General features: G+C 40.7%; 1 protein-coding gene across 2 annotated transcripts in view; it reads left to right on the top strand.

The window, feature by feature from the left end:
• Window positions 1-12,785, top strand: part of EFL1 (elongation factor like GTPase 1) — a 160,602-nt gene that overhangs the window by 4,387 nt on the left and 143,430 nt on the right. For both annotated transcript variants that reach the window (XM_049852501.1, XM_049852502.1), the window contains exons 3-4: window positions 2,556-2,623; window positions 4,137-4,221. In XM_049852501.1, coding sequence (XP_049708458.1) covers window positions 2,556-2,623; window positions 4,137-4,221 — 153 coding nt within the window. The remainder of the gene's footprint in view (window positions 1-2,555; window positions 2,624-4,136; window positions 4,222-12,785) is intronic.

The raw sequence follows: 12,785 nt of genomic DNA, 5'->3' as shown, positions 1-12,785 counted from the left end.
GAGGCAGCTCTTCCCCAGTCATCTTTTGAGTGCCTTCCAACCTGGGGGGCTCATCTTCCAGCAGTATATCAGACAGTGTTCCGCTGCTATTCATAAGGTTTTCACTGGCTAATGCTTTTCAGAAGTAGACTGCCGGGTCCTTTTTCCTAGTCTGTCTTAGTCTGGAAGCTCAGCTGAAACCTGTCCTCCATGGGCGACCGTGCTGGTATCTAATAGTGGTGGCATAGCTTCCAGCATCACAGCAACACACAAGCCCCCACAGTACGACAAACTGACAGATATGTGGGGGAAAAGGTCTGTAGTCTTGACATAATGTCCTCAGAGTGTCTCAGAGTGTGTCTTAATGTAATCGTATTTAATTGGTCAGATATTTATTGAGTATCTACTAAGTTGAAGGTGTTTATGAATAGGGCACCAGCCCAGCCTGAGATAGATCCTGGGGTGTGGCGCTGTGTCCTGTTTAGATAGCACTGTGTCCTGTTTAGCATGCTCAGAATCCTCCTTAGTTCTGGTGGCCACAACCAAGTGATTGGAATGGCGTGTGAAGTAAAGTGTATTTATTGTCCTGAAGGTGAGGGCATGAGTAGTAGATGAAGAGACAGCCTGGACTGTATCTTTTAGAACCCTGCATGCTAGACTAGGCACTAGCAGAAGGCTTAAATGCTCTGGAATTAGACAATCTGAATTCAAAACTGCATTTCAGGTTACTTTGCCTTTTTTATGCTTCACTGACAACATTGTAAAATAGGATGGAAACTGCACCTACATGATAGGACAGTGAGGAGCAAATGAGATGATGAATGAGAGGCCCTTGGCAAAATGGTAAATCCAGAATCATGAACATGATCACTAGCGTTTATTAAGAGGCGGTGGGGAGGTGTTTGGGGAAAAAAATAAAGTGTGGGTGATGTATTCCGGTAGTATAGTGGAAAGATTAGTGGAAGTGCTTACTTGGCGTTTTGCCTTCAATGTGAGAGCTGAAGTGAAGCAACTGAGAACTGAAATAAGGACAGGGGTAAGAGGTCACTTTATAGGTGAAGCCAACTGAGAATGAGTTTTATATAAAAATCCAGTGACCAACCCCTTTCCCTGTAAGTTTATGATTATGTTGCTTACATTTTGAGGACGTGAGATCTGACAAAATATTTTTTTGCTTTGTGAATTCATGTGGAAAGCCAGGCTATGTATATAACAAATTACTTTAAATTTACTCTTTAAAATTACTTTAACTGGCACTATTCTAGAAAATCTGTGATTTATTCATTCAGTCAATGTATTTTTATTGAACACTGAGCATTGTTCTGGTACTAGGGATACAACCATGAGTACAGCAAAGTCCCTGTTCTCTTGGCACTTAAAATTGAGGGTACGTGTGCTTGCCATACTGAGGATGATTTCTACGCCATTGCCTAGCAGGAAAGTGATGCTCTAGGATTGTGTTATTTCTAACATTTAATGACAAGCAGATAATATAGTATTAAAGGTCATCAGTGTTCCTAGTTATTGGTCTGTGGTTTAAGCTGTTACACACAGATGCCATAGCTTTGGATATAATAAGGGACTTGTTTCTCTTGAAGAAAAAAAAAAAAAAAAAAACTTATTCCAACCCAGCTTCAGTAATTATATGTACCCACGGCATTCTTTAAGCAGGGAAAATTACTTGTCTCTACCACTTGCAATTCTGTAGAATTTAGTCATAATCTGTTTAATAAAGCACCCTTAAGTGTGTAGTTGTGTATACAAAAAATTAAATTTAAAGAATAGATGCCTAGATTGCTTGGATCCTAGGTTGCATTGGTAGCTACAGTGTAGCTGATGCCCTCCACAGGATCCATTGCAAACAGTAGGAGAGATGGGTAAATTTCATTAATTTCTTTGCTAAATGTGTATTTGCATAAGACAGTCATTACCAGGCAAATGCCAGCTAAGGCGATATGTGGGAAGTAGGGGAGAAGAGCATGTTCAGTTGTCTTGATGTTTTACCCAGTATACCTTTCAGAGAAATAAATTATTTCTGGACTGTCTTGTCATTCTGAGCTACCCTGGGCTTAATAGTTTATAGGCATGGTCACTGTTGTGGGTATTAAATGACTGATGTAATAATTGTGATAAGTTTGATCAAATCCTTTAGGGACGGATTAGGGTAACTGTAAATGTTGTTAGCCTGACGGTCTGTATTTCGATTTGAGTGGTGGTTTGCCTTATCAAGTACAGTTAAACTATGCATTTTACTCTACGTAAATTATGCCTTAAATTTTTTTTTAAAAGCTGTATGCTTAGAAAAACTTGCCTGACAGCTTTCCAGATGAGGTTGGTGGGATTTACAGCACTATAAAGTACTGTATCCTTCCAGGTGATGTTCTGTTGGTAAGTCTAGTTAAACTCTTTAAAATGTTCCATTTGCCTTGCTTCATCCAGCATCTGTAAATATGAACTGTTTGCTAAATCAATTCTTTTGACCAGATATTAAATCTGCAGGTATAATATATTCTCTTCCCCTTTTAAAAAAGAAATAGATTTGAGTCAATATCGTTGTTAATTTTTTTCAATAACAGGAAAAACTACCTTGGCTGACTGTCTTATATCTAGCAATGGAATCATCTCCAGTCGCCTGGCAGGCAAGGTATGTTGTTATATTTAATAAATACTTGTGGCATTTCAGTAAGTACTTAATAACTGTCTGCAATGTGATGGACCATTTTCTGTGTTCTCTGGAGATCCAAAGAAATTGTAAAGCCTAGTTCCTGCATCTAAGAAGCTTCCAATCCATTTGGGAGGATAAAATAGATGGGGACAAAAGCATCTCTTTCTATATTGTCTTTTATTGCTTTACATTAATATTTTATAAATGCAAAATGAATTTTTGCAACAAGTCAGATGATAGCCTGGCATGATTTCTTAGAGAAAGAGGTTTTTCACAAGTAGATGACTTGGGTGGTTTGAGGGGAAGGCAGAGAAAGTGTCAGGTAGGGGAAAATGGCATGGATAAAGACTTAGTAGTTGGTTGTGCTTGATTTGAATGGAGCATTTGCTTAGAGACTAAATGGAAGAGGAAATGTGTTGGTAGAGAGAATGGCAGCAAATTATAGAAGACCTCCCAGGCTAACCTAAATGTCTTAACTACCAAGGAAGCCTTCTGAAGCCTGAGGTCATGGTGAAGATAGTATACATGCACATAAAAGGTGAGTAACTCTGTGAATGCTGCACTGAAGTCAGGGAAAGTAAGGATTGAAAAGGCTTCTTGTGTTTGGCCAGGAGGTCATGGAGAGCTCTTTGAAGTTTGGTTTTGCCAGAGCTGTGGGAATGGAAGCCTTTCTGAAAACTAAGCATTTGATGAGGATGAATAAACATGGTAATTCCATATCAGTAAAATTTTCACAAGAGTTTTGGATGAAGAAAATGAGTAAATGTAAAGGTTAAGAATTTTTCAAAAGTTTTGACAGTGGAGAGAAACAAGTCAAGGAAGGGAAAAGATAATTCTGGAGAGGGAGGAAGTTAGTGAGGTACTTAGGGTCAGTGAGGTGCTTAGGGTTGAAGAGTTGGAAAAAAACGGGATGTTTAGTTAAGTGAAGCCTCTTGTCAGTACTGATGAGTTACAAAGCCTAGAGAATTAGATGCTGGCCCTTATTGGTGGGTTAAACTATTGAATCTAACTTTATAAAAGCCATGAATTAAGTGGTGATACTATAAATATTTTTGTACTGTACCATTTTTAATGTGTTTAAAATCTGCTTAAAAGGAGTAAAGACTTCTCATACGTCTAGAGACCGTCTATTTCAGCCTCTGCTCAGATGTTGTCAGACAGCCTCTGAATAGAGAGAGAATGACTGTTCTTGATGAGTAGAAGTAATCCCCCCCAATCATTCATGATTGAAATTTGGACAAGCAACACTCTGGGAAGAGTGTGCAGTGTTTGAGTACATTCATGAGTTCCTAGTGATGATGTCTTTCAATTTGTCTGTATTCTCCCCATGACCAACTACCCTTCTCCACCCCCATCCCCCCATTTCAAAAACAAATCAAAAGGCTCTTTAGTTTAAGACTTAAGTGTTTAAAACAAAAACCCACATCAGCCAGTTTTAATGTTACATTTTAATTCCTTGGGAAATGAGGACACACATGTTGCATTTTTCCAGTTAAGGTACATGGACAGCAGAGAAGATGAACAGATCCGAGGGATCACTATGAAATCCAGCGCCATTTCACTACATTACACAAAAGGTAAACCAGTCTGTGTTTTAAAAGAACAGCGTTTTTGCGTCTTCCTTGCCCTTCTTCCCCTTTCTGAATTAATTACATGCCTCCATGTCTGTGCTGTATATTTCATGTATCTCACTCTGGCCTCTCCAACTGATCTGTTGTCTGAGGCAGGCTGTCCAGGCTTGGATGCAGGTGGGGACCTCTGACTGGCCTGAGGGCGGAAGAACTGACAGTCCACACCTGCCCTCATCTACCCTGGCGATTGTATGGATTTCCTCACAGGGAAAGTCAGGAGGTGTAGTACTTTGCTGGCTCAGCCCCAGCTGTCTGTTTTCTGGCTGCTTCCTTGTTCTGCCCCATGGCCTGTGCATTGAACATGGAGACTTAGTTACTTAATGGTGGGCTGCGGTGGTCGGCCCCAGCTTGCTATCCCCAAATCAGGATGCCGTTTTAACGGTAACACTTCTAAAAAGTTATCTGGCAAAAATTGTCATGCAAGTATGTGAGATAATTGTTCGTGAGTTAATAGTTACCAAAAAGTTTGTATTTGTGAAAAAGAAAAAATGACAGTTGCCTAAATGTCTGTCAATAGGAAAATGGTTAAGTAAATGGTACATCTGTGCTGTAAAAAGCTATTCACCTATGAAAACAAGTATGTTTCATGTACACGTATTTGTGTAGAAAAACAATGATATGTTAAGAGACAGAAAACAAGTAGCACAGTATTTTTGTAAGGTATGAATGTGTTTTGGTAATAAAAATATAGTATGTATGCAGATAAAGGTGTCTGGGGGCACCTTACTTGTCTCCAGGGGCTGGATAATGGAGAAACTTGTACTTTCCACTATATTTTTTTTTGTATTGTTGGAAAGTTTTACATGAGATGTGTATTTTTCTAGTTAGAAAAAAATAATAAAAATATGTTTCATTTCCCTACCGGACTGACCTGTGGTTCATCTTTCACATTGTCATGTCTCTGGGGCCGGCATGAAGGGACGTGCTGTGGGGCACGGCTATCCTCTTGGAGGTCAGTCTGAGAGATATTTTTGTACCAAACCAGTTTTGAAGCTGTTAGGCTCATGAATTCCTAAAGTTTAATATTTAAAGAAGTGCCTTTTTTTTTTTTAACTTTCACATTTTAAAAGGTATGTCCTCACACTGCGATCCAGAAAATGGGTCAATCATCAGTTTCTTTCTTTCCTCCTCCTTTTATAGACTTCGGAGACTTGTAGTCGTTTTCCATGCTCCTGTTATTAGTGGTGTTTTTTTGTTTTTGGTGATTCCTCTAGTGTCGATTTTAGTTGCTCTGCTTTGGACTTTGTCTCCAATCTCGCCCCCCTCCCCATCACTTTATTAATGTTTAAATACCATAAAACTTATTCCAATTCACTTTTTTCTTTCTGGGGTAGACAGTTCTGTGGGAGAATTGCCACAGGACCCAGGGAACCTCTCTTCTGTGACCTTGGCAATTCTCTCTCAGGACTGTTTTGTATATGCTTCCTTGATTACACAGAACAGAGACGAGCTAGCCTGGGTTGGTTTGGAATGGCTTCTTGAAAGAATATATGGGAAGTGATATCAGTAACAATATTCAGGGAAATTAAGAACAAACAAAAAATACCAGGAGCCTTATTAAATTGATGTCTCATAGAAGTTGGAGGCAGATATTGATTCTGGATCCAAAATGGCTCTAGAGTCCACATCAGTAAAAGTTTATGGATCCACCTGAACTCCACTATTGTCCTTGGTGCTGTGTTTTTATCTGTTATTCCCCTAAAAGTCTTTTCTGTATCTTGTAGCTTTTTCTTAGCGTCTCATCCTCATAAATGGACCTTTCCCTGACCCTTGATCCCCACTCGTGTGTATGTTGATGTGTTCTTTGACCCTATATCTGTTGGCTTACTGCTTCACTCTCTTGAGTTTCTGAGCATATATTCTCAAGAGCAGAAGTGTGGCCAGTTTATTTTTTTAAGCCAGGCCATGGGAGAGGCTGTGGATTGGCTGCCCTTGAGTTGGATGGCCATCTCCTCGTCTAATTAGTGGTGATTGGAGTGTGGAATGAATGCCTAAAAGGGGCTTTTGGGCTAAGCAGTCTCCATAATTGAGAATTAGTGCAGAGGCTTGTTTTTCACATCTACAAAATGGGGGTAGAAGCTGGGGATATGACTGAGACATATGTTCTCAGAACATTTGAGAGATGATACACATTCTTACCTGTATCTAAGTACTGATTTTCCTGGGTGGGGTATTTCCTGTTATGAAGGTGGGACAACCTGAAGGGGAACCTAGATGGGAGGAGAGAAACCTGATGATTGTGGAAACTCCACTGGTGATTTTCATTTACCATCCCATTCTCTCCTCCCTCTGAAGCATGTCCTTGTGTTTGAGAGTCTGCATACCAAATGTTAATTCAGTCCTTTCTGTGGTCTAGCTCTTAATTTAACCAACTTTTGGAAGATTTTTCAAGTCTTTATTTGGATTGAAAGATAAGGTCTTACTCTTATTTAATGTAAACAAATAAGCTTACAAAAACTGCATATTATAGATACGATGTTGAAACCCATCAAGGTGATAATCTGTCTTAGCAAGTTCCAGCAGTCTAGTTCTTCCCTGAGAAAATGGAGCCTCTCTCTTTTTACGTTTGTGGCCAAAGTTTGCTGCAGATGTTGGAGCCATATCGTTAAACCTTGTTTTTCTGTTTCTTACCCACCTCACTTTGTGCTCCTCCCACAAGGCATACCTTGCATTTATCTTTTCATTTCTGGTGTTAGGCAGTGCTTTCAACAATACACATCCTACAGAAGATCCTAAAGGTATGTGATGCCTCTGCATCTGTTAGTCTAGAATCCAGATACAGAGAAGAGGTAAATAACTTGAAAGTTGTAGGCTATTCTTTGCATATTCTCGGAAAGGCATGTATATTGCTTTCATTTCTACTTGGTAGCCATTCTTTATACCTGTGACCAAATATTGCTACTACAGGACTTCCAAATTGAAGTTTTCATTCTAATTCATCTTTTAAAAAAATTTTAAATAGATTTATAAGCTTATACTTATATAGAAGATTAAGTATACACAGTAAAATGCAAGACTGAAATGAAAATCACTCCAATTTTTACCACTGACCAAACCAAACCAGTTGCTGTCAGCCGATTCCAACTCATAGCGACCCTACAGGACAGACTAGAACTGCCCCACAGGGTTTCCAAGGAGTGCCTGGTGAATTTGAACTGCTGACCTTTTGGTTAGCAGCCGAACGCTTAACCACTATGCCACTAGGGTTTCCACTAGTTATATTTTCAGTTTTTATATTTAATCTAACTAAAACTGCATGTGTGTGTGTGTGGGTATGTGTATGCTGTGAGGTAGGTATCTAAATTTTTTCCACCAAATATTTAAGTACTTAGTCCAACACCAGTTAAACGTGGTTATTAAGTAGTATTTTATTAGGTCTTGAGGTGGTGTTGGTGTTGAACCTCTAAATGATTGAGTCGGTCTGGGTGGGGACTGTTAAGAGCTAGAGAATGAATTGTGCCCACCCATCCTTCTCCCTTATTAGGGGTAGAGTGGGGCACATTCTTGCTTGATGTCTTTTGGGAATCTGATTTTTCAAGAGAAGTTGGAATCAGGATTTTTGGTAAAATCTTCCAATTTCTTAAATGGTGACAACTTATTTAAAATTGTAAGACAATGTGCAGAACAAACTGCAATGGACTTTAGCTTATGGCCTTCCAGTTTGTAACTTCAGGCATAGAGGCTAGCTCACAACTTGGCTCAGTGGGACACTCAGGATTCACGTAAGTGGCAGCGACATGTCACCAGGGTATACTCCAAATGCGGAGACCAAGAATATAGCAGGGCTTTCTTCAAAGAGGTGCAAATACAAGTTTGGTTATGGGCAAGTGGAGAATTTACCCTAGCATTGGTTTCAGCTTTATGAAACCAGCTCTCTGGTCTCACTCTCTCAAAGACAGATTCCCGCAAAAGCCAGCATGTACCAGAAAGTCAACTTACAGGGAGAAATTTCTTATTCTGAAGGCTACAACAGCTTCCCTTTCCTTCCAAATGTGTGAGCATTAACTCGCAGTCCTGTTTTTTGTCCCATTCCTTTGGGGCTCAGGCTAGGAGGGAGGGGTTCCATTGCCCCTTGTTTGACTAAAGGGTCAGATTTTTTTATCCTTGGATTATAATGAGTGCTTTACTTTGCAAAGTATTCAGTTGGTGTAAGATCTAAGAAACTGCGTACATGATAATTTAAATAATTCTGAGCCACTTCTTACGCATGATTTCATTTAATCCTCACAGTAGCCTGTGAGATGGGTATTATCTTTATTTTACACGTGTAGAAAATGGAGATCAGAGAGGCTAAGAAACTTTTCCAAGGACTGAGTCATTTCTAGCCAGTTGTGATAGTCCTGGGAACCAGGTAATTACATTTCCAGCTTATTGGCTTAGACCACAAGTCTCTGGTCCAGGTCAGAGAAGTCAGTCAGTGCAGGCTGATTTCTTTCTGATTCCCAAGTCTTTCCTACCCATCAGGGATTGCTGGGACCACTTGTGGATATCTTCTTTACCAACATTACCCACATTCCTCTTGTCCTTTGTCACTGCCCCGTGGGTAAGCCAAGTGACCTTCTAGTCTCTTCTCCATATTGCTCTGTGATTCTAACACCCACCCACTAGTCGTTCCTTTCCTAAACTTATCCTCAAAACATTCCAGTGTAAACAAACATCCCTACGTTCTCAACCTCTTTTTATTGATGTCCGCTCCCTTCTCCCCTGCCTTAGCAGAAGTCTGGCTACCTTCCAAGGATACTGCTTTCCTTGTATTTCTTTCAGGTGAGTGCCACTCATTCTTTCATGTCCATGTATCTCTGGTTTAGGACATGGGTTGCCCTTCTCCCCTAGTCTGGTTTCAAAGTTTTAAAACTCCCCCTCAAGTTCTGCTGGCAACTATCTTGGTGTTTATATTTTCACCCCTATTAGAAAACAAAATGACTCTCTTTCTTTTGAGACTCATACCATCCAATTATACACCTTCTGTCTTTTCTTATCACTGTCAGCTCCTGGTTATAGTCCCATTCATTTAGTGGCTCCTAATTTTCATTTTTACCCCAAATCCTCCAAGGTGACTTACCATCTCTAAGGATGACTTGTTCAACTGTTTGGTCTCTCAACAACAGTGATGTTTAGCTATTCTTCGCCCACCCACTCTCATGGCCACTTTCTGGATTTTAGCATCACCTGGAGCTGTCCCTCTTTGACATTTCAAATTTAAATACTCCCTTCTCTACAATCTTCCATTCTCCTGGCTTTCTCACCTGGGTATTGAGGTACTCATTTTTTGACTTCGTCAAGATCTCTAGTCTCTTGATCTGTTCCGCCTCATCAGCCTCCTGCTTTGTTCATCTCTTGCCTCATCCAGCCCAGACTTGTCGTTTCACTGATAGTCTTGCCAAGGTCCTCAGTTTATTTGCTCCCTTGATCTTCTGTCATACACCTAACAAGACTCTAACCCTTGATGAAGCTAATTATCTGGCCCTCAGCACTGCCTGGCAGAGTTCCCTTATCTCCCTTGTTAGGTCTTCTCATTCTCCCAGCTATTTTAAACCTTCTGTAGTCTCCCCAACTCGCCCCTAATCCCCTCGCTGCACAGTCTCAGAAATCTTTTCCCTCCATTTCTTAGAAAATAGAAGAATTCTCTTAACTGCATGTCACCACACCACAAAATGTAATGGCATTGGGATCTTTGCTTGTACCCTGTGAAAGACCCAGTCGCTGGAGCTCATCTTCTATCTTTTCTTCTGTATCTTCTGCCTCTCCCTCTTACTAGCTCCTAGGCATTGGCTTTTAAACATGTGCAAATCTGTTTCATCTTTATGTATATATACACACACACACACACACACACACACAGACACTTAAAAAAAAAAAAAAAAACCGTTGCTGTCGACTCGACTCCAACTCAGCCACCCTATAGGGCAGAGTAGAACTGCCCCATAGAGTTTTCAAGGAGTGGCTGGTGGATTTGAACTGCCAACCTTTTGTTAGCAGCTGAGCTCTTAACCACTGTGCCACGAGGACTCCATATACATTCTCACAGAGACACACACATATATTGCCTTCTCTATCTCAGTCCCATGTTCCCCTGCACTCCCACTCTTCTCTCTTCCTAGTTAAAACTGCACTGCTATTACTTTCTTAGGGTAATGGCACACATTTAACAACCTAAATGAGTGAAAGAGAGCTGGTCCTTGATCTGTGACTTTCCTTCCAGGGTGATGTAAGCATAGGTAGATCGTAAGCAGGCTGCAAAGGTGTAGAACCTTTATCTGGGCTCCCAGAAGGCTGTTTTTCTAGTCCGGGGTTCCTTAATCTGGTGGTTCCTTCCAAGCACAAATACCTGCAAGTCGAAGAATCAGGGCAATTTAGGTGTGTAATTACTAGATTTGTAGCCTACACAGCAGAATTTCAAAGGTGGGAAGTTCCGAGTGATGTCAGAGCTCGGGGTGTGGCCACAGTTTGAGTGGGCGAAGTGGATTGGTATTGTACTGAGAAAAACCAAAAGTGCATAAGGTAAACCATAATCAGAAGTGGCCCACACATGGTCTAGTTCACTTCATGTTAGAGGAAAGTCCGGAGAGGCCTTTAGGATGGGCTTGTGCAACAACAACAAAAAAGCTCGATTTCCTTGCTATTAGATCATTGTTCTCTCCCCCTTGTCTAAAGCATCTCAGCTCTGACACTTGTGCCATCAGATTCAACCGCCCACAGCCTCTTCTAGTGGGAGCCTTCTGAGGTGGGAGCTTGGTTACCCTGCCATGTGCCCCATTACCTGTGTCAGCAAATGTGAGATAAAATGTGTTGTAAGTGCTTTACAATTCTGTCACATGATAAACCATATTCATTGATTTACAGCTTATAATTTTATATATTGGTTTAAAATATAAAGGGATAGTAGCGCTGTTTCCTTTGAAAACTTGTGGTTACTCTTGTTGCCATCCAGTCAATTCCGACTCATAGCAACCCTGCGGATGCAGTAGAATTGCCCCTTAGGGTTTCCAAGACCCTAAATCTTTATGGAAGCAGACTGCCACATCTTTCTGCCGTGGAGTGGCAGGTGGGTTCCAACTGCTGAGCTTTCAGTTAGCAGCCGAGCGCTTAGCCGCTGCATCACCAGGACTCCTTGGTTACTCTATAGTTGGGGTATAATTTATGTTCATAACTGTTATATGTCCGTGCTTGAGTGATTTACTCAGGAACGTATCCTCATGCTCCTCAGCCCTGTGGCTGAATGCCTTCCCCTTTCTCAGATCTGCCTGTATTCCTGTGTTGTTATTGTTAGATACAGTGTTCTACACTGAAGCATAAAATACACTTGAACAAAGTACAGATCTTCATCCATAGCTTGAGTTTTTATCTGTTACTTTTTTTTTTTGAGATGCCAAATGTTAACATTTTTATTTTATCTTCCCAGTATCTTCCTTTTCTCTCCTCTCTCTCTCTCTTTTTTTTTCTTTAATTGTGCTTTAAGTGAAAGTTTGCAGCTCAAGTTAGTTTCTGATACAAAAGTTTATACGCACATTGTTGTGTGACCCTAGCTGCTCTCTCTATAATGTGACAGCACAGTCCTCTTTTCCACCCCGGATTTCCTGTGTCTGTTCAACCAGTTCCTGTCCCTTTCTGCCTTCTTGTCTCACCTCTGGACAGGAGCTGTTCATTTAGTCTCATGTATCTACTCGAGCTAAGAACCACACTCTTCATGAGTATCATTTTCTGTCTTACAGTCCAGTCTAGCTTTGTCTGAAGAGTTGGCTTTGGGAATGGTTTTAGTTCTGGGTTAACAGAGACTCTGGGGGCCATGTCTTCCAGAGTTCCTCTAGTCTCAGTCAGAGCACTGAGTCTGGTCTTTTTATTAGAATTTGGTTCTGCACCCCGCTTTTCTCCTGCTCTGTCAGGGACTCTCTGCTGTGTTCCCTGTTTCTCTTCCTTTATTTTAAGGAAAGTTTTCTCATCCCCTTGCTATGTGTGCTTTAGTGAGCATTTCCAGTGTTTTGGAAATTGAACGCTGAACTCCCTACCATGAAGCTTTACTATTCACCAAGGAGATATGTTGGCAGGCACTAGTGACAAGTGTGCACCTTCCATGAAACAATTATCTATGGCACTTTAAAACCAGAGGACTATATGGCAAGGGAAAGATTCTTTTCCCATAACTGCTTATTAACAGCAGAAATTGTCTGGAGGATTTCTCCCATAATTAACTTAAGGTTCTTCCAACCTTTTTTTATGGTCTGGAATGTAAAAAAAAAAAAAAAAAAAACTGGATTGGTGCTTGACTGATTAGATCAGTCCCCTGAAATGAAGAGATTTATTTTCAAATGCCTGGGAAATATGGCAGCAGAAGTTTCTGTTCCTAAATGCTATAGTAGGAATTAGTTCAATATATGGCTCTGAGAACAGCCCTGGTGGTGCAGTGATTAAGAACTCAGGCTGTTAATCAAGAGGCTGGCAGTTCATATCCACCAGCTGCTCCTTGGAAACCCTGTAGGGTGGTTCTGCTCTGTCCTATAGAGTTGCAGTGA

The sequence above is a fragment of the Elephas maximus genome, chromosome 13 (assembly GCF_024166365.1).
Source record: "Elephas maximus indicus isolate mEleMax1 chromosome 13, mEleMax1 primary haplotype, whole genome shotgun sequence".
Classification (NCBI taxonomy): Eukaryota; Metazoa; Chordata; class Mammalia; order Proboscidea; family Elephantidae; genus Elephas; species Elephas maximus.
Note: the sequence above shows the minus strand (reverse complement) of the source record. Positions and strands in the feature narration are given on the sequence as shown.